The sequence below is a fragment of the Nilaparvata lugens genome, chromosome 8 (genome assembly GCF_014356525.2).
Source record: "Nilaparvata lugens isolate BPH chromosome 8, ASM1435652v1, whole genome shotgun sequence".
Lineage (NCBI taxonomy): Eukaryota > Metazoa > Arthropoda > Insecta > Hemiptera > Delphacidae > Nilaparvata > Nilaparvata lugens.
In genome coordinates, this window is record NC_052511.1 from 50,438,494 (window position 1) to 50,460,689 (window position 22,196).

General features: G+C 33.5%; 1 protein-coding gene across 1 annotated transcript; it reads left to right on the forward strand.

The window, feature by feature from the left end:
- Nucleotides 1–200: 200 nt before the first annotated feature.
- On the forward strand, nt 201–21,712 carry LOC111044783 (pyridoxine/pyridoxamine 5'-phosphate oxidase). The gene is made up of 7 exons (XM_039435023.1): nt 201–306; nt 12,150–12,307; nt 13,778–13,938; nt 17,072–17,171; nt 18,523–18,594; nt 19,723–19,925; nt 21,489–21,712. The coding sequence occupies exons 2-7, from the start codon at nt 12,227–12,229 to the stop codon at nt 21,610–21,612; spliced, it is 741 nt and encodes a 246-aa protein (XP_039290957.1). The 5' UTR covers nt 201–306; nt 12,150–12,226; the 3' UTR covers nt 21,613–21,712.
- The last annotated feature ends 484 nt before the right edge of the window (nt 21,713–22,196 follow it).

Consider the following 22,196-nt stretch of genomic DNA (forward strand, 5'->3'; position numbering starts at 1 on the left):
CAGTAACATTTTCACCTAAAATTTAAAATAAGCTCGAAATGCCCTCATAAACCATTTGAATTCCTCAAAACACTTTGAAGGATTCTCTCTGCTACCTTGATTCATTCGACCCATCTCCAAATACTGTTCACTGTTTACTTGTACACAGAGAATCCCGCCCTCTGTGGCTTGGTGCGTTGAAATGCATGTCTTACGTAACCATCTGAATGGAGTCCATTGGTCTGGGATCCTCACGGCTGTAAGCAGTCGTGGAGTGATCTTCATCGCGTCTACTTCTGCAGCTCCAGAAAGGAACTGGCCTGACAGGTATCAGTCTCTTCATATTATTTTAATATAACATACTGTATTATGATCTATCTTTTTTCTTGTTGTTCTGCTTCGTTTTATTCTATCTTTCATGTATTTTTATCTGTCTCTTTATATTTTTGTCTTTTTATATCTCTAATAGAATATTATAGAATATATAGAATATATCTCCAATAGAGTGGAATATTTCTTTATCTCTCTAATAGAATATTATAGAATATATAGAATATATCTCCAATAGAGTGGAATATTTCTAATTAATTTATTAATTCAAGCCATCTAAATTCAAAATTTATAGTTTTAATGTTTATTTTGGACTAAAATTTTATAAAAATTGTACACGTGAAATTCTAACCTTATCTTGGACTTTGTCACTTATAAATTTGGAAGAAAAATAGCACAAGGACTACCTTATTATTTCATCTTTCAATGTTATTACATTAGTGTCATTTGCATTGTAAATAAATAAAATAAATAGATATTGTTTCAATATAACGTACTGTATTATGATCTATTTTTTTCTTGTTATTCTGCTTTGTTTTATTCTATATTTCATGTATTTCTATCTGTATCTTTATATTATTTTGATTTGTTTTAACGTATTATCATTCATCTTATTTATCAAGTTTTTTCTGCTTCGTTCTATTTCAACTTTTATGTTTTTTTCCGTCTCTCCATATTATTTTATGTTTCAACGTATATTATTGATAATCCATCTTATTTTCTTCGCTCTTCTCCCTCGTCATCTTCTATTTTCCATGTCCTTTACTCACTTACTTTATCTCTCGTGGGGAGGATATTTTTAATATTCTTTCCGAAGAATGGACATTGATATGTCCAAAGCTCCGCCAATTTATGTAGATGCATAACAATATAATTATCTATAGTTATTATATTACAAATTACTTTTTCATATCATATACTTTCAATAATTATTTTCTTAGTCTATATTATGTAAATTCATCTATAATTTTGCTGTATTGTAAGCTATTGTATATAAGTGTATAAGCCAGTATATATTGTAATCTACATAAATAAAGTACTCAATCAATCAATCAATCTCCCTCTTTGGTAGAGAGAATTGGTAGAGAGTTAGTGGGAAGAATACTTCGAATATTCTTTTCAAAGAATGGAGATTGATATGTCCAAAGCTCCGCCAATTTATGTAGATGCATAACAATTTTATCTATTTTATCTATAGTTATAGTTATAGTTATTGTTTTTTTTCATATTATATACAGCTCAATAATTATTTTCTTAATTTATATTTTGTAAATTCATCCATAATTTTTCTGTATTGTAAGCTATTGTATATAAGTGTATAAGCCAGTATATATTGTAATCTACATAAATGAGTACTCAATCAATCAATCAATCAATAAATATACGTTTGATAGAAGGGAGAGAGTGAGAAGGATATTTTGAGTATTCTTTCCGAAGAATGGACCAAATGATATGTCCAAAGCTCCGCCAATTTATGTAGATGCATAACAATATTTATCTATATTTATTCTAAATTGCTTTTTCATATCATATACAGTTCAATAATTATTTTCTAAGTCTATATTATGTAAATTCATCTATAATTTTGCTGTATTGTAGCAATTTTATATGACTGTATAAGCCAGTATATTATACTTATACAGTCATATGAAATTGCTATAATACAGCAAAATTATAGATGAATTTACATAATATAGACTTAGAAAATAATTATTGAACTGTATATGATATGAAAAAGCAATTTAGAATAAATATAGATAAATATTGTTATGCATCTACATAAATTGGCGGAGCTTACAATATATTATATTGTAATCTACATAAACAAAGTACTCAATCAATCAATCACACTCTCTCTCATTCTCTCTATCTCTCCCCATAACATTTAAATATATTTTAATGCATTTTCATCCACCTCATTCTCCTGCTCGTTTTCTTCTATCTTCTATATCCTTGTTTCTCCTTTACTTGACCTATTTTCACTATTACTTGTTTAGCTATTACTCACATCATTATCTATACTATAATAAAGGAAAGAACTGGCTTATACACTTATAACTGACTTATACGGGATAGGAAAATCATGTTTGACGCATAATCACGTCTGAACTACTGGACCGGACTAATTGAAATTTTGCATATAGATTCTTAATTAACCGAGGATGGTTAAAGATTTGTCTTAAATTCTTCAAGATTTCATCACATCAAGTTTTCAGTTTGTCAAGTTTAAAAATGGTCCCTTGCGGAGCACGGGTTACCTGCTAGTACACCATATTATTTTGGTTCCACATACGGTGACTTAAGATACGGTTGTGTGTATGGTTATTGTTGTATTTATAATATGATGTACTCTATATTTTTCTCCAACTATAGGCTTCTTCAACAATAATTTATTCGAAATTCATGTATTTACAATATTATATCTCTCTATTAAAAGCTGTTTCAAGTTATAAAAGAAGCTCCGGTGACTTAAGATACGAGTTTTGTGTATGGTTATTGTTGTATTTGAAATATGATGTACTCTATATTTTTCTCCAACTATAGGCTTTTTCAACAATACTTTATTTCAAATTCATTTATTTACAATTATATCTCTCTATTAACAGTTGTTTCAAGTCATGAAAGAAGTTCCGGTGACTTAAGATACGAATTTTGTGTATGGTTATTGTTGTTTTTAAAATATGATGTTCTCTATATTCATCTCCAAATATAGGCTTTTTCAGCAATACTTTACTTCAAATTTATTTATTTCCAATCATATCTCTCTATTAACAGTTGTTTCAAGCTATGAAAGAAGCTCTGGTGAATTTAAGATACGGGTGTTGTGTATTTTTCTTTAATAATGAGCTTTTTCAACAATACTTTATTTCAAATCCATTATTTATTACCAACTATATATCTCTATTAACAGTTGTTTCAAGTCAGGAAAGATGTTCCGGTGACTTAAGATACGAATTTTGTGTATGGTTATTGTTGTTTTTAAAATATGATGTACTCTATATTCATCTCCAAATATAGGCTTTTTCAGCAATACTTTACTTCAAATTTATTTATTTCCAATCATATCTCTCTATTAACAGTTGTTTCAAGTCAGGAAAGAAGTTCCGGTGACTTAAGATACGGGTGTGGTGTATGGTTATTGGTCCATTCAAAATATGATGTTCACCCTATTTTTCTCCCATCATGAGCTTTTTCAACAATACTTCATTGCAAATCCATTATTTATTTTCAACTATATCTCTCTATTACAGTTGTATCAAGTCATGAAAGATGTTCCAGTGACTTAGGGCCGGTTTCCGAGCTCGGGATTTGGCTAAGTCCTGGACTTAAAACAGCTGGAGTCAGAAAATTAGCTTTCCAAAACGGGGCGTAGTCGCAGCTTTTATAACAGTAGTCGCAGTTTTTATTTTCTCATTTCTATAATTTGAAACGTTTTTCCTCGACGGAATTAAACATTTCTAAATAACTCAAAATAGCTGTAACTTTACACTATTTTATTTTGTGTTTAATTTTAAAGTTTTTGAAATTTAATTCAAACATGACTATGCCAATGACTGCGACTACCCCGTTTCGGAAAGCCAATTTTCTGACTCCAGCTGTTTAAAGTCTAGGACTTAGCTAAATCTCGAGCTCGGAAACCGGCCCTAAAAATACGGGAGTTGTGTATTCAAAATATGATGTACTCTATATCCTTCTCCAACTATTGGCTTTTCCAAGCATACTTTATTTCAAATTCGTTTATTTTCAACTATATCTCTTAGCTCCCTATTAACAGAGTTGTTTCAAGTCATGAACGAAGTTCAGGGTTTGTTCATTAATTCGTCTCTCACATCATTATACTTCATATTATTCTGGTTTCAACTTCGAAGACTTAAGATTTAGGGGTTGTGTACGGTTATTGTTGTGTTTCAGATATGATGTACTCCCAATTTTTCTCCAACGATGAGCTTTTCTAGCAATACTCTACTTCAAATTAATTTATGTCTAACTATATCTCTCAGCTCTCTATTAGCAGTTGTTTCAAGACATGAAAGAAGTTCATTTGTCACTCAAATCATTATACTTCAACATACTTCAACATCATACAACATACTAAAACATACTATCAACATACTATCATACTATCATACTTCAACATACTATCAATATACTTCAACATCATACTTATTGAAATCTTGAAGAATTGAAAATAGGCCTATAACCATCATAGGTAAATTGAGAATCAATATGCAAAATTTCAAGTTAATCAGTCCAGTAGTTCAGACGTGATGATGTGTCAATTGTGAATTTCTTATCCCGTACCAATTCTTCCTTAATTAAGGTGCGTACAGATTTACGCGCCGCGAACATGAGCAATTCACTTTTAATCAGCTGATGCCAAGCTTTTTATATCTGTATCTTACAGTTTCTGTAAAAATACAGATACAGTCAGCTGATTCAAAGTGAATGTATGAATCAATGTATCTGACTATATCAATGCTGACTGTATCTGTATTTTTACAGAAACGGTAAGATACAGATATAAAAAGCTTGGCATCAGCTGATTAAAAGTGAATTGCTCATGTTCGCGGCGCGTATATCTGTACGCACCTCTACATTGTAGATGACAATTTTCCGCATTTTTCATTTTTTTATAGATGATAGATGACACTCATAAATATATAGTATCTACTCTACTCCTTGTGTAGATTTTCGTATGTAAATACATAGTATGTAGTATGTAGTATACATACGTATGTAGTATACATAGTATATACAGTATAATAGTAGTCATGTACCAAGGATAGTGTATAGCTATAACTATATACTATTCTTGGTCATGAACTAGCTTCTCTCTCCAGAAGTAGCAAATAAATAACAAATTTTCTTCGCTAGAAATTTTCCAGACAGATAAATTATGTAATCTTGCAGTGCGGTGAGATGAATCCAAAACAAATATTGCTGCAAACTTTATAGTTTTCAACCTGACATAAATTTTGCAGTGCGGAAAATTGTCTGAAACTTCTACTTCAGAGTTCAACAAATTATGCTTGAAACTATAAAATTTTCAGTCTTGTATTTGCTAGTGGAAAATTGTTTGGAAGTTGGAGGAATGTCATTAACTCTTAGGAGATGAATTCATGAATATCGAATGAAGTATTTTAATAGGGCTACTCCAATTAAACAATTATTATGAAAAATGTATTTGATAAATAATAGAAGAAATTCAATACAGTTATCAGTAACAGACAGACTTACGTAACAGCAGTAAGCCTAGGTAGAAATAGACTTTGTTAAGCCGCGTTTACACCGGAGTTGGCAACCAATGATTGCCGACATTTATCGGCAATTTTGAGTTGCACGCATTAAAACAACTGCAACTCGCATTGCCAACCGTAGTTGGAGACCGATTTTGCGAGTTGGCAATCGAAATTTGGTTTTCCGACCGGAGTCGGTAAAGATCAAAGGCGGTTGCCAACCCCGGTTGGCAATGCGAGTTGCAGCGCTAACTTCAGTTGCAACTTGAATCTGCAACTACCCCGCTACCCCTCCCGCCTGTTGGCTCCACGTGGTCGCTAGCTATAATGTAAGCGCTATACATTACTCAAGCTAAGCTATAGCCTATATTTCTTAAGCTATAGAGTTTCTTTGTTTGATTTGGAGTTTTTTTGATGTATACATTTCTTTATAATTTTATGAATTGTGTTACTTTGGAACATTAACTTAACTTTGTGTTCATATTTTATTAACAAGTCACTACCATGTTGCAACTTTTTTGTCTAGATTTATTAACAAGATTTATTAACAATTAACTTTTGTCTAGATTTATTTAACTCAGTGCACAACGTAAACAAATAAAAGGTATCTAAAAATAACAATATTTAGTCATTTTCTTTCTTTGCTCACCTGTATGTTATCCTTCAGGAAACCTATAACAGCCTCACAAACCTCTGGCACTAAAATAGATATCGCACTTTTGGAAACTTTAAACAAATAACTGAGACTAGTATGAGAGTCGCCACTCGCCAAAAAGCGCAATATAATAGCCAATCTTTCTCGCACTGGAATTGCTTTCTTGTAGTTAGTATCCTGTTTACTAATTATGTGTCCAATACCAACAATTAAACTTTCAAAATCGTCACTTGACATTCTTAAAAAGTTTTTTACACTGCCATCGCATCTCAATTCCCCCGTCAAAGGATCTGTATCATCTCGATTTAAACCATTTAAAAGATCGCTGCCGCTATACTTTGCTCTTGCCTGCAATGAAGGTCGAACCCTGTATCTTCTCGGTTTTCTACATTTTGATAAAATAACACACGCTGCCTTCAGCACTCGACATTCTACATACTGTCTGATTTTCTACATACTGTAAAGTTTAGTTGCAAGTTGCAGGTTGCAGACCTAAAAACAAACTATGTGCCCAGGTTGCAAGTACAAGTTGCAGACTTCCATCGGCAACTAGCGTCTGCAATCGAAATTGGCAATTTTTTATTGCCAACTCCGGTGTAAACGCGGCTTTACATAACCACATCACAAGATATTTCAAATAGGTACTGTATTGAGGTGTATCATGTTGGAATAGCTTCCAATATTGTTGGTGAACGTAAACTTTATAGTGAAATTTCACTCTACTACTTCGCAAAATGAGCATTTCCTGAAGGAAATAAATAGGTGAAAAATGGTCTATGATTTCATTATATCATTATTGACTGTTCATTATTGTTCAAAATAATCAATTTTATCTTGTTATATAACCACATCACAAGATATTTCAAATAGAAACTGTATTGAGGTGTATCATGTTAGAATAGCTTCCAGTATTGTTGGTGAACGTAAACTTTATGGTGAAATTTCACTCTACTTCGCAAAATGAGCATTTCCTGAATGATGTAAACAGGTGAAAAATGGTCTATGATTTCATTATCCTATTATATTAAGCGAGCAATTTCTGTATTTATATAACTGGTTATTTTTATATCTGGTTATTTTTATATCTGGCTATTTTTATATCTGGCTATTTTTATATCTGGCTATTTTTATATCTGGTTATTTATGTTTAACGAATCTCGAAAACGGCTCTAACGATTTTTACGAAATTTGGAACATAGTAGGTTTATGATCTAAAGATTCGATTACAGTAGGTCTCATCCTCGAGAAAACTCGCTGAACGACATTAAAATGATAATTCATCCTTGGCTGAAACAGCTGTGGATAGTAAAAAAGTGAGTATGTGGAAAATCAAAATATCGCATCCCCGAAATTCATAAGATGACATAAAGCCAGCTGTGAGATATAAACACGATCATTTTAGAGAATTGTGTTCTGTTTATCAATAAATAAAAATAACGAGCGAAGCTCGGTGCCCCGATATTTTCACTATTGACTGCTGAATGACTGTTCATTATTGTTCAAAATAATCAATTTATTTCATTCATCAAAGAAGTATATAATTTAATGATCAAATAAGATGTAATATTTTGTTGATTGACTATATTTCTACATTGTTGAAAACCGATCTGGCAAAGTTGTGGAGCTGGAAAAGGATAGAGCTATCTGCTTTGTCGAATGTTAGACAAGGATAGCAACATCAATTTAACTCAAATACTGCTATTATAACGTGAACCTCACTATACTTATATTACCTTCATAATTATACACCCCATTCCTAATTGCTTTCTCATATTCTCATTGAGTAGTAGACGAGAAAAATATTCTGTACATTTTGAAAATCTCTCATTAGCTTGAACGCTAAAAACTCTATAATTCTGAAAGAAGGAACTTTCCAGACACTTCCTATTTAAAATCCTTTTGATGACATCTCGACTCTAATATACTTTTTGCAATTTCTCATTTCTCAGCTGAAAAGTCTCGTAATCTCTGAAACTCAGTAATCCACTTTTTCTGAATGCAGTTGAAATTGTTTGATCTCGAAAATTAACTTTCGCAACTTGTTCTGGGAAAAAGCTGCGCCATGCAATAATGAGTTGTGGGGCGGCTTAATTTTTGTTGATCATGTTTCTCTCTCTTTTTTCCTCTTTTCTTTGTCTTACAAACAGTCAAAGATATTATTTCTCTTCGTCATACTCCTCAAACGTCTCATTCCCTTCTTCTTCTTCTTCTTCTTCTTCTTCTTCTTCTTCTTCTTCTTCTTCTTCCTCTTCTTCTTCTTCTTCTTCTTCTTCTTCTTCTTCTTCTTCTTCTTCTTCTTCTTCTCTTCTTCTTCTTCTTCTTCTCCTCTCTCGCTCTCACAAATCTGAATTATTCACAATTTGGGCTCTAAAATTCATTATTCATTTATGATGAATGTATAAAATCCACACGAATTAACCAGAGGCATCTATCAAAAAACTAGAGAACTAAATGTGGAACTCGTTGCTGCAGTGCTTGCCTCTGATTGGCTGGAGATGTGACAGCCTGTATGGATAGGCCTATGTGGAACTACCAATCATATTGCGAGAACGATTTCGAGGCGGTCTGACTGCAAGGTTCTGTGATTGGTCGTTCCTTTATTCCATTCTCATCATCTCCATACATTCTCTGTTCTATTACCACACAAATCCTAATTATTCGTATCCTCTCTTCTCTTCTCTCCTTTTCTTCTACTCTCTTTATCTTTATCCTGTCATCTACCTTTCCTCTCTGCTCTGATACTCCTCTTCTTATTCGTTCAATTATTCTTTTCTCCTCATCCTTATCCTATCATCTTAATTTTCCCCCAGTTCCATTATACATCTTCCTACTCATGTATTTTCCTTATCCTTAATAATATCATCCTTACATATTCCCCTCTCTCTCATATTCTATCCAATAATCCATTCACTGAGAAATTCGAGCTCAAGTTCATAGTCATCTATAGTGAGATCCTCATTATAATGGCAGTGGAGAAAGATAGGAGAACAACGTTGCCGAACGTCTGTATTGTCAATGGCTTCTATAGACGTTAGCTGATACAGGTTTATTGATGTAATATTAACGGTTCATTCTCGTTTAAAATGAACAATTATAATTTATTGCTTAATAATCAAGTCATCTACTGAGGATACGGAAAATGCATGAGTAAGAAGATGTATAATGGAACAAGGGGAATATTCAGATGATAGGATAACGATGAGGAGAAAAGAAGAATTGATTGAATAAAAAGAGAGGTATTAGAACAGGGGAGAAAGGATAAAATATTATTTTCGTCACACTGCACAGAAAGCAGCTGTTTTCCAGTCCCTACGTAGATCTGAAAGACCTTGTTTGCAGACGACGTCAAAAAAGGGTTTCTTTTCCGGTCTAGGCCAGAAAGTTGTCTCTTTCCAGCCGCTCATGGAAGTAGTTAATAAGTCATCCGCTAGATCGGGCGAGTGTCCACTTTCATCACCAGCTGAAGTCGCCATGATTTCAGTTCCAGTTTCGAATCAAACTAATTCGCTTCGCAACCAGTTTTATTCAATTATTTATGAGTGTGAATAAATTTGAATTTGAATTTGAATGTTTGTTCTTTTGACAAATCTGAATTATTCACAAATTGGGCTCTAAAATTCATTATTCATTTATGATGAATGAATAAAATCCACACAATTTAACTAACGGCATCTATCAACAAACTAGAGAACTAAATGTGGAACTCGTTGCTGCAGTGCTTGCTTCTGATTGGCTGGAGGTGTGACAGCCTGTATGGATAGGCCTATGTGGAACTACCAATCATATTGCGAGAACAATTTCGAGGCGGTCTGACTGGAAGCTTCTCTGATTGGTCCTCTCTCTCTTCATATTATTCTCTATCTTCATTTCTTGCTCTATTACCCCTTTCCTCACTCTTTTACTATCTTCATCCTTATCCCATCATCCATCTTCATCTCTGGTTCAATTACTTCACCTCTTTCTAATCTATTTGTTTCAAAGTTACTAATCATCACCCTCTCTACAATATTTCATTCATTCAGTGAAAACTACTACAAATTCAATCCATAGACTAATAATGTTGGTAACTGTATCTTTATCCTTTGTTAATTGATTCATACAATAAAAACATCATCAAAATGATAGGAAGATTGAAAATAAGGTAACCTTGTGCTATTCCTCTCCCAAATTCACATAAGGTTACACATAGTCCATAATGGGTTAAGTCTTGTAGTTTTTCCACAAAATTTTCAGTCTTTAATTATTTTCACAAAGTAGATTTATAAATTTGGATGCTTCAAAACCAAGCATGGAAGAAATATTGCACATTTTTACCACTAAAATAGGAAATATTCACGTATTGAAGGAATAATTTTGCAGGTCCAAAAAACAAACTCAATATTCAAAAAGCACATCTTTTCTCTATGTTGAAACTTATAGTTAGCTGAAGCTCGTATGCAGATGTTCAGTTTAGAGTAACCGTCCACTGGAATCGTATTCAATCGATCCGTTCGGCCGTTGGATCGGCCGTTAATTCGGCCGAATATGATCGTCCATTGGAACCGTTTATGTCAGTCTAGTTCAGTAGTTGGCTGGTTGTCACGTATAATTATTATTAAATTATATATTGTCAATAATAATTATTATTGAATTAACTTCTATCATAGCCACCAAAATTTGTCATAAACAATGATTATATTGAGATTTTGAAAATTGAATAAACAAATAATCCCTTAAATTAGTTATTCATTACAATAATCTCACCTTCAGATCCTATTTTTGTTCAGCAATCTTTATCCACAGATTCCTTTGAGCATCACGACGATGATATCGTTTGTCTCGCATATCCCACAATGGAACATGCTCTTGAACCAAACTTTTAAACTTATCAACTTTTAATTGTCCATAGTTACAACTTAATGAAACAGAACAACTTCAAAAAACAAGACTGTGAAACAATTTTAGGTTATGAACACTTTGTTATCTCAGCTCGACTAGTTAGTTCGGCCGGATAGAGCCGGAAAATCCCATTCAAATCGTATCGAAAAATTGATCGGCCGGAGACTGTCCGGTATGAACCTCTTGCAATGAACGAGGATCTATTCCTTTCTTTGTTGGGGGATCGTTCGGTCGCGTTCGGTAGTTCTCGGACGAAAACGGTTCTAGTGGACGGCCCACCTTAAACGGAGAAATGTCAGCTGTTCGTTTAGACCCCGAATGAAACATATTAAGATAAATGCAAGCATATCCACAAGTAAACGTGGTGTTAGCATTAAACGTAGTGTTAGCATAGAACCCTAAGTCTGGTGAATATCACTTCAAGTTTCACTATTTCTCATGAATAACACTAAAGCTATTAATTAAATTATTCCTGATAGTTTGAAGTGGATTTCTCTGTTGTAACTCAAAGTTACACCAATTTTTAAAAGGGATTTCTCTTATTATTCTTGCAAGATTGCCAATTCATATCAAACCAAATTTACACCCAATTCTAAAACAGTTCTCACTTATTATTTTTGCAAGATTGCCGATTCATATCAACTAAAATTTACACCCAATTCTAGAACAGTTTTCTCTCATAATTTTTGCAAGATTGCCAATTCATATCAAATGAAATTTACACCCAATTCTAGAACAGTTTTATCGTATTATTTTTGCAAGATTGCCAATTCATATCAACTAAAATTCACACCCAACTCTAAAACAGTTCTCACTTATTATTTTTGCAAGATTGCCAATTCATATCAACTAAAATTCACACCCAACTCTAAAACAGTTCTCACTTATTATTTTTGCAAGATTGCCAATTCAAATCAACTAAAATTCACACCCAATTCTAGAACAGTTTTCTCTCATAATTTTTGCAAGATTGCCAGTTCATATCAACTAAAATTTACACCCAATTCTAGAACAGTTTTCCCTTATTATTTTTGCAAGATTGCCAATTCAGTGTCACTTTTGATTCGCAGGTTCATCGACTCAGAATAAGGAACCAAAGGAGGAAGGGAGAAGAGACTACAAAGAAGGAAGACGAAAACAGAGCAAAATGAAACTGGTAGCTAATGTAATAAGAGCATCTCTGGGTGGCGCTAGGTCCTTGCGTGCACTTTCAACTGCTATGCCAAAAGTAAGAATATCATTTATTCACTCTCTATCTCTCTCTCTCTCTCTCTCTCTCTTACTCTCTCTCTCTCTCTCTTACTCTCTCTAACTCTTTTACTCTGCATCCACTCTTTCTTCCATACACTCTCTCACACGTTCATTCTCTCTCTCTCTCTCTCTCTCTATCCCCCTATGTATTGTAACATACATAAATAAAGAAATCTAATCCAATCCTCTCTCTCTCACTCTCTCTTTTCGACGGTTAAGTGTAAGAGAGGGCCGGCTGCGCCTTAACTTCGCCCTCCTAGGTTTTTAATAAAGGCAGCTAATCAATCAATCACTGTATTATTAACTCTATCGAATACTCCACTCACTCTCTCTCTCACACACCTTCTCTCAAATATATCTACACTCCATCAATCTCAGTCTCTCGCTCTTTCTTTCTCACACATTCTCTCTCTCTCCTCATTCATCCTTTTTCCCTCCCACATCCTATCTTTCTACACTGTATTTTCTCTCTCACTGTACTCTAGAGTGTAGCGAGTTTAGCGGTTTCTCCGCTCTCTATAGAAATTGAATGTCAGCGTTATGTAATCTGTTGTTTTTGCGAAGAAAATGTACAGCATACCTTGTATCATTGACTCTGTCAAATATCTCCACTCTCTCACTTTTGGTAGAGAGTTAGTGGGGAGGATATTTTTAATATTCTTTCCGAAGAATGGACATTGATATGTCCAAAGCTCCGCCAATTTATGTAGATGCATAACATTATAATTATTATCTATAGTTATTATATTACAAATTGCTTTTTCATATCATATACAGTTCAATAATTATTTTCTTAGTTTATGTTATGTAAATTCATCTATAATTTTGCTGTATTGTAATTATTATATATTGTAAGTGTATGAGCCAGTATATATTGTAATCTACATGAATAAAGTACTCAATCAATCAATCAATCTGTCTCTAATATATATACACTCCATCACTCTCAGTCACTCACTCTCTCTCTATTTTATTCTCAGTTACTCAATCTCATGTAATCTCTCTCTACTATAATGTTAATAGCTTAATACATACTATATTATTTCCTTTGATATTCGTAATTGATTGATAGTGATGCGAACTGTTAAATAATTAATTATTTCTTAAGTTTGATTTTATTTCATATTGTCAGTTTTTTTATGAATGTTACCATTGGCAACAGCCTTTTAACAATCGTCAATAAATATCTTATCTTTATCTTTATCTCACCTCATTCATCCTTTTTCTCTCCTACCCCATCTCTCTCCCCACTAGTATTTCTTATTTTGTTCTTCTAGCTTTGCAGTTCGATCTTAATTCTCAAACTTATTAATCCAATTGCAGAGTTCAGGGTTCTTGTTTCTTGCACTCTTTTTCTCTATTTTAAGAATAAATTACTCTATTATCAATAAATTCTGATTGAACGATCAATTTCGTTGATTTTTACTTGTTTTTTATCACTTTCCAGACGGATAATGTGAAACCTACAGAGAAAGAATCAACCGACCTCCACAAAATTGAGACCAACTACAAGAGTCCCTTCTCGCTCTTCAAAGATTGGTACAAAGATCATGAGATTCCCGACAACCAAATCGCATCAAAAGCTCTTACACTCTCCACCGCTAATAAGTGAGTAAATACAAATCATACAGAGAAAGTAATTATTTCAATTTACATTACCCAACACATTTAATGATTGGAGTAAGTATATTTTATGAACTGGAAATAGTCTCAGTATTCTTCATTTATTCTTTTTTTACAATGAAGCACAGATCGGGAGAGAAAAACTAAGAATACCTTGTACGATTTCTCTCCCAAATTTAGGTAACATTAAAAGTCCAAATGAATGCTCTGAGAATAAAACTATTCGATGTGTCTTGGGCGTGTCTTGTCTCGGCCAATAACAGCATTCCGCTGTGATTGGTCAGCCAACTACCAATCAAATGGCTCCATTTACACGTTCATTATATCCATTCATCTGCAGCTTAGCATGGGCTTCACTTGACTTTAGAGTGAATTAATTTATTACTTTGATTTGGATTTGTTGTTGAGACAGTTTTCAACTATTGAAAATGAAATATGATCAAAATTATCAATTTGGCTATTATAAATCGAATCATTATCATAATATTGTAGGCTACTATTACTTTGTCTTTCTTCAATGCAATCTCTCTATTCTCTTCAACGTCTTCAATCCATTATTTCCAAACATTTTTCAAATCATTTTTTTTTCATTTCATTTTCATCAAATATTTCCAACATTATTTCCAAACAATAGATTTTAAAGCTGATATCACTGAAGAGTAACAACATAAACAACAGATTATAATTTATCCCCATTCATGTGCTGATATTGTTATCTATTCTAGCGATGATCCCTTCGTTTTCACCTCTACTAACCCTCAAGCTATCAGTTCTATCATAATCATATTTTGTTTTGTAATCAATAATTATCACTTCCTCAACTTAACTCAAAATTTGACTCTATCACTGGCTCTTTAAATAACAGAATTTACATTTCAATTATTCTGATCCATTTTGCAGTACCTGAATTGAATGGATTAGTTTCAAACCCAACGGTGTATTCAACGAGATAAAATTGTTATGCAAAATAGAATCATCATGTTTATCTATTGTTTTCTATTAATTAATCTTCATTGTATTGCTTCGAGAACCCTATGTTTCTCTAATGTGATTGAAGATAAACTTTATCCATGCCTTGCTTGGTTTTGCCAGCTATAAAGCAGTGACTTCAATCATTGTTATATTATAGAATATATACAATTTATAACCCCATATAATATGATCCATATCCCTATATTACATTCAATCTTGTATAGGACAATCATTGATAAACTTTGAGCTGAAATTTGTTTTGTTTTCGATGCACGGATTAGTCTCTTATCAATATTCATACAATAAGGAATGGTTTATAGCTTGATACCGAAATTGAATATTGGGTAATCTAATTCCCAATCTATTATGGATATCCGATATTATTATTGAGAATAATCAGTACCTACAAGATTGAATTATATACCAAGCTGATATATCTTGTACCGGGTCTGTACCTATATTATGTCCTTCAAGTTCATATGCATAGTTCATGGAGAACGGGATATTGTTTATTAAATATCAGAGCAAAAAAAACTACAGATGGAAATAATAGTTTTCAAATTTGATGATAATTATTTAAAAAATAACTGTTGTACATAGGATTCTTGAACATTTGGAAGAAACTTGCTTGTAAAATGTAGAAACTCGACGAAGCTTGTAAGTTAGGATTGAATTCTTTCTTATTTGAAGATGAAAAATCTGGTGTGGCGCACTCACACAACTTTCCTTGCCGTTATGAAAATTTATCACCTGACGCTAGTGTACACGCGCATCTCAAGTCTACTATTCAAAGATCCAAGCCAGCTGGTGACAGGACAATAACGCTGGAGACACACGAAATCTGCTATCTCTTCATAGCGAATGATTTAATAGAACCAACAGTTGCCAACAGTTTGCAATTGAAATAATAACATTTTCTCGAATTTCGAGCTTATTTAAAATCTTAGGTTAAATTGTTATTGAACATAGATTGAAGAGATTTTCATGCTTAATCTTTTCCACTTGGATTTTTTTGTTTGAATTGTATCTGAAGCCTGATAGTTGGGAATCTAAAATCAAACTTTGCATAGATGGGGCGGAGCTCCTGGAATTTTCACAGATATGTGACTTCTGGCAGTTGATAGAGCTTATCAATGACTATTCTAGGTATGAGTTTGATCAAAATCGTTGGAGCCGTTTTCGAGAAAATCGCGAAAAACCCTGTATTTGACAACATTTTCTCCATTTTAGCCGCCATCTTGAATTGCATTGGATCGAAATTGTTCGTGTCGAATCCTCATATTGTAAGGACCTCAAGTTCCAAATTTCAAGTCATTCCGTTTATTGGGAGAAGAGATATCGTGTACACACACACACACACACATACAGACCAATACCCAAAACCCTCTTTTTTGGAATCAGGGGACCTTGAAACGTCAAGTTGGGGTACCTTAATTTTTTTCGGAAAGCAATACTTTCCTTACCTATGGTAATAGGGAAAGGAAAGTGAAAATTTGAATTCACGATGAACAATCTCCAACCGTCTTTTAAATTGATGAATATCAACTGAACAGTTCAAGAGAAAATTATCGAGTAAATAGTGAAATAATGTTAATCAATACATACGTTTTATTGCCTTTTTTTCGCTAGGGCTACTTTCAATGCAAATAAAAATATAAATGTGAGTACCCTTTTAAATTATTTTGCACGACATGTTTCGGCTGTTTCGGAAACATGTCATACGAACTAATTTAAAAGGGTACTGAGATTTATATATATTTTTTGTGTAGTTGAGAAGTTGATATTGTGGTAATTATTCATATTGAATGAAAAAGACTAAGAAATTGTCAAAAAAACACTGATTTATTGCTACTTAGAAAGACCGGTTTCGGTTATTACACCATCACGGAGTTTATCAGAGATTGACAATGGTGTAATAACCGAAACTGGTCTTTCTAAGTAGCAATAAATCAGTGGTTTTTTGACAATTACTTAGTCTTTTTCATTCATATTTATATATATTTTTAAAACATACATAGAATGTTACAATGGATTAATCACCAATCATTCATTTTCCAGCTCAAGAAAAAACGATCAAGTAATATCATGTTGAACAAAACATACATGAAATGTTTTTATTAATTGATCATCAATGATTATTTTTCAGACAAGGGCAAGTGAGCTCCAGAACTCTTATACTGAGAAGACTTGACGAAGATGGCTTTGTTATCATGACAGATAACAGGAGTCGAAAGGCTAAAGATCTGGTGAGTCTACATCCATTCTTCCAACCCACCCGAATTGTATCCATCCACATGTAATTATATAGTCCTTTCATAAGGTAGGATCATATTTATTCACATATTTATCTCTATTATAATCCTTTTATGAACTTGAGCTTTAAGGTTTATTCAAATCTTTGTCAAATTTTCCAGAAACTTTCGATTAATCATTAATTATATTCATATTCACATATTTATCTCTATCATAGTCCTTTTATGAGCTTCAGCTTGAAGGTTCCTTCAAATCTTTGTCAAATTTTCCAGAAACTCCCGACTAATCGTTAATTTTATTCATCTACATGGAAGTCATCCATTTATAAAGTATATTCATCCATTATAAAGTCCTTTCATAAGGTAAGAAGTATCTTGAGTCAGCCCCAATTTCCAAGAAACTCACGACCAAATCATGAAGTATGAAAATGTTTACAAGAATATGATTGGTGAGAGAATGTTTAGTAGCCTACTGAATAAAAAGACTAGAATGATATTGGCCAACCGCAAACTCCAAAGGATAGGGAAGAATTTCGAAAAGTGGAGGATTCTACCACTGCTGAAGATGAGAGTAATAATAACTTATTCTTCAAATCTTTTCTTATTCTTAATCAAGTATGAGAATGCTTATAAGAATAAGAATTAATTATGAGAATAATTATTGTTTATGTTATGTATGGCAACTTTTTATATCAGTGAGAGATGATAATATGTTATTTATTTATTCAATCATTTAGAATTACACAACTTACAGAAAAGTACCACAGAATTATAAGCCCAAAACGGTTCCAATTCTAATTTATACAACAGTCCAAATGTAGCTAGGTTATGTGTCACTCAACATTCATCAATATAACAGATTTATAAGAAATTGAGATACCGGTTTCGGTAGTTACACCATTATCAATCTCTGGTAATCTAAGACTACAAGTGAAGAGAGCGGCAGTATTTATAGATAACGGTCGAGCATCGCTATTGGTGAAAGCCGTGACCGTGACCTATCAAGGTGAACGCTTGCGATTGGTCTTGGCAAGCAAAAGAAAATTAGCGGTTCAGACAAAACAAAATAAAAATAACTATTGAAATGTCGAAATGGTGTTTTCTACTCATGAAACATCATCTCAAATTAGAACAATCTAAAGTTTATAGATAGAAATTACTGAGATATTTCAATTATTCAAATGCTAATGAATTAATTGATTATTATTAAACGAAAATCCAAATTGAATACTGTAATTGAAGTCTTCGGGGTGAATAACAGCATTTGATTTGGATTTCGTTTAATAATAATCAATTTAAAATTGTTGTTTGAATTATAATTCATGTTTTGCTTCAATTTTTCCAGAAAGAGAACCCATATGCTTCAATGGTGTACTTGTGGGTGACCATGCAAGATAGCCAGATTCTAGCTAGACAGGTAATGTTGGTTTCATATTTTTGAAAAAATATTCTTCCAAAACTACATCAATTGAAGTTTATTTATTACAAAACACCATCTTTTCTTCTATGAGCTTTAATTGATATCATTCTCACAAATGATTGACGTAAAAGCGGAGGTTAAAGTCTACCGTGGGACAGAGATATGTTGTTTTGAATGGCCAGACCATGTCTTGAATGGCCAGTCCATATTAGGCTAGTCACACACCGATAAGTCAAGACAAGACTAGTCACGTTTAGTCACAATATTTCACATAGTTGCTTATGTAGTCATGTCTAATTGCAACGACTAATCAGTGTGTGTTGCGTCATAAGCAACAATGTTAAGTATTGTGACTAAACGTGACTAGTCTTGTCTTGACTAATCGGTGTGTGACCAGCCTTAGGCGTTTTTAAGCGTTTTTCCAGGCACCAAACCAGTCAGCAAATCGGAGAGATTCCTGCCCTGCCGACTCAAAAAACGCAGTCTGTAAACACCTGACAAGCCGCTCAATATGGTCTTGCCCTAATAGTCATTAGTCGATATTTGATATTGTTGTCAATTATAAAAAACAAAATATGTTTCCACACTGTTTGAAATTTGGATTTGAACTCGACGAATGTACTTTATCAACTTTGATCGCTGATAAAAAGTTCAGAAACGTCAAACAAAGGAACAAAATATAATGAAGCTTTTTCAAAATTTCCTTCTCTTTTGAAACATATCCTTAGAATTCGTTTTTGACTGATAGTTTCTCTAGTAATTGAAGTTTTTCAACTATATCGAAGAATCTATTCATATCTGTCATTCTATCCTTAAAATTAGTTTTTTTGCTGATAGTTTTCAAGTTGTTGACGTTTTCAAAAATATCGAAACATACATATATCTCGAAAACTAAGGTCGATACAAGGAATTTTTACTGAACAATTTTAATTGAGAATTTCATGTGGCTGTCACACCTTTGTGGTTTTTGGCTGTCACACCTTTCGTGGACACTGTACTATATAATGTATATGAATAAATTAAATGAAATGATAAAAATCAAATTAATGAGAGATGAAATAAAATGAATAATTTTATTAAAATTAAATAAATTATTATTTTTGAATAAAAAAGAATTATTGACAGGTAAGAGTGGAAGGTGACGTGGTCCAACTGCCAACTGACAATATGGCGGAGATTTTCGAAATCGAGCCTCTCTTCTGCAAAATTCGCGCCCACATCTGTCATCAGGGCAAGACTGTCGACTGGAAGCAGATGAAAGACCACCACGACAAACTTCACCAGGAGGTCGAGAACAACAACCTTCAACTGGAGAAGCCTGAACATGTGTAAGTACAGTACAATCATAGGAGAATAGAATCAGGACTTCCCATGTACTGCCCAGATATATAGTCGGACCTGATAGATTACTATATTATTTTTTCATCTTACTTTATTATCCATTTCAATTATACTAAATCGATTATCACTCAATTACTATACTCATGCCCGGTTGCAGAGTCGCTACATAAAGTCACCCATAGTTAACAGAGCCATTAGTTAACAAATCGCCCATAAATAGATGTTCGTTGCAGAGTCGTTTGCCAGTCCCCTTTTAATTATGGCTCTGATAAGGCACACACATAAGTCACACTGCTGCTCATACCACTTTTTGCGTGGTATGCTTCTATCCATCTAATGTATTGGCATCGGGAAGAGAATCACTGTGAACAGTTCTTCTAAACCTCCAGTCGCATGACGTCACAGCAAGGCGCTTATTTATCACAACACTGGAGTGATCCGTGGTCTAGTGGATAGAGTGCTTGCGTAGCAGCATAGAGATCCCGGGTTCGAATCCTCTCATTACCAAACGTTTTTTAACCAGATCACTCCCGTGTTATCGGATGGGCACGTTAATTTGTCGGTCCCGGCTGAAGTATGACAGTCGTAAGGCCCATTGACGGCTTAAATGATATATTCAGGCGGTGGAACCTTCCCGCAAGGGACTCCCCACCAACAAAAGCCAAACGAATTTACTTTTTTTATCACAACACTGCAGTCTGCTCTGCTTATTATGTTGTTGATGTTTGGAGTTACGAATCGAAATCGTAAACTGCAGACTAATTTGTAATTATATTCAGTTAAGTTAGTTTGAATTTTTCATGAATTAAGTAAAATAAGATTAGAGGTAGAAGAAAATGCAACTTTCAAACCACCCTCATCCCTTTGAGAAAGAACTGAGAGAACGCTAATTTTTGGCGTATCTTTGGAAATTTTTCCAAATCCGTTCTTAGTGCGCCTCTAAAGGGCCAACTGAACCAAATTTGAACGTTTTTGATGCGGTAGATTTTTAGTTCTGCGAGTGAGTCAGTGAGTGCAATTTCGCTTTTATATAGATTAATGTCTCATTATTATATCTGAAGGTGTCTGATTTGCTCGATTTGTTCGAATTGATGGATACAAAAACGTCACATTAATAGTCTATGTGCCGGTTAAATTTTAACCGTGTCTAATCTACGAGAACCAATCAGAGAAGCCGTCTTATCAAAAAGACCTTCTCTGATTGGTTCTCTTGAAATTAATCACGGTAAAAATTTAACCGGCTTTTGTGCCAACGGGCCTTAGTCCAGATGCTCTAGTGGCTGAGTGACCTGAAAGTATCGATCTAAAAGTTCATTTGTTTCTTAATGTAGCTCATGTAGCTTCCTTCATGAAATTAATCATGGTTGAAATTTAACCGGCTGTTATGAAACCGGCTGTTATGTCTTATGCTTGAACCGCCATTACTGTGACGTTTGTGGGAGTGTCTAGGCCAATGACAGACGTTCACCTTGGTGGGTCATTCCACCAATCACAATTCTTTGCTATGAAGTTCAATTTTGTTTTAATGAAATTTCATCTTTTTATTCTAGTGTGGCCTACAAGATCTTCCCCTACACAATGGAGTTTTACGAGTCACTTGGCCAGACAATCGCGGATCGACTTCTTTATGTCAAGAATGGAAACGAATGGGAAATCAAGAGATTGGCCGCTTAAACAGAGAGAGAGAGAAAGTCAATACTCCGATAATAATTCTTCAATGAATTCTTACAGACCTATGTGTTCATCGCTTCATCCTTACAAAATAATATTTATTTGGAATGACGATTGATTGAATATGAAGAATATGTACTACTAATGAGTTGATACAGTAAATTGTAGACCATGTAGAGGAATTATCATAATTAATTGTAAACATTTGATCAACTTTATAAGGCCAGGTGTGTTAAAACCAGAGAGTATAATCTGTACTATACTATACATTCTTACTGGGACAGTAGAAAAGATAAAATTTGTCTGTAATTTATCTCAAATTTATCTGTATTATTATACATTCTTTACTGTCTGGTTAATTCCGATATTGATCACAAGAATTTCTATAAAAAGATGAAGATGGAGGTCTAGATCTGAATTCTTCAAGCTATAATAGTTATTTGTGCAACTAGTGCGCAAAGTGACAGTTTGCTGCACCGAAAGAAACGTTTACGCCCGAGCCGTAGGCGAGGGCGGAATGGTTTCTTGAGTGCAGCAGAGGAACTTTGCGCACGTATTTCACATTAAGTTTTTCCTACAGTTACCAT

Bases quoted from the DNA above. Each gene is read 5' to 3' on its own strand.
- LOC111044783 (XM_039435023.1), top strand. From the start codon at position 12,227: ATGAAACTGGTAGCTAATGTAATAAGAGCATCTCTGGGTGGCGCTAGG. The intron at 18,595-19,722 runs GTAATGTTGGTT...AATTATTGACAG, and splicing joins GCCAGATTCTAGCTAGACAG to GTAAGAGTGGAAGGTGACGT. The intron at 19,926-21,488 runs GTAAGTACAGTA...TTTTTATTCTAG, and splicing joins CTGGAGAAGCCTGAACATGT to TGTGGCCTACAAGATCTTCC.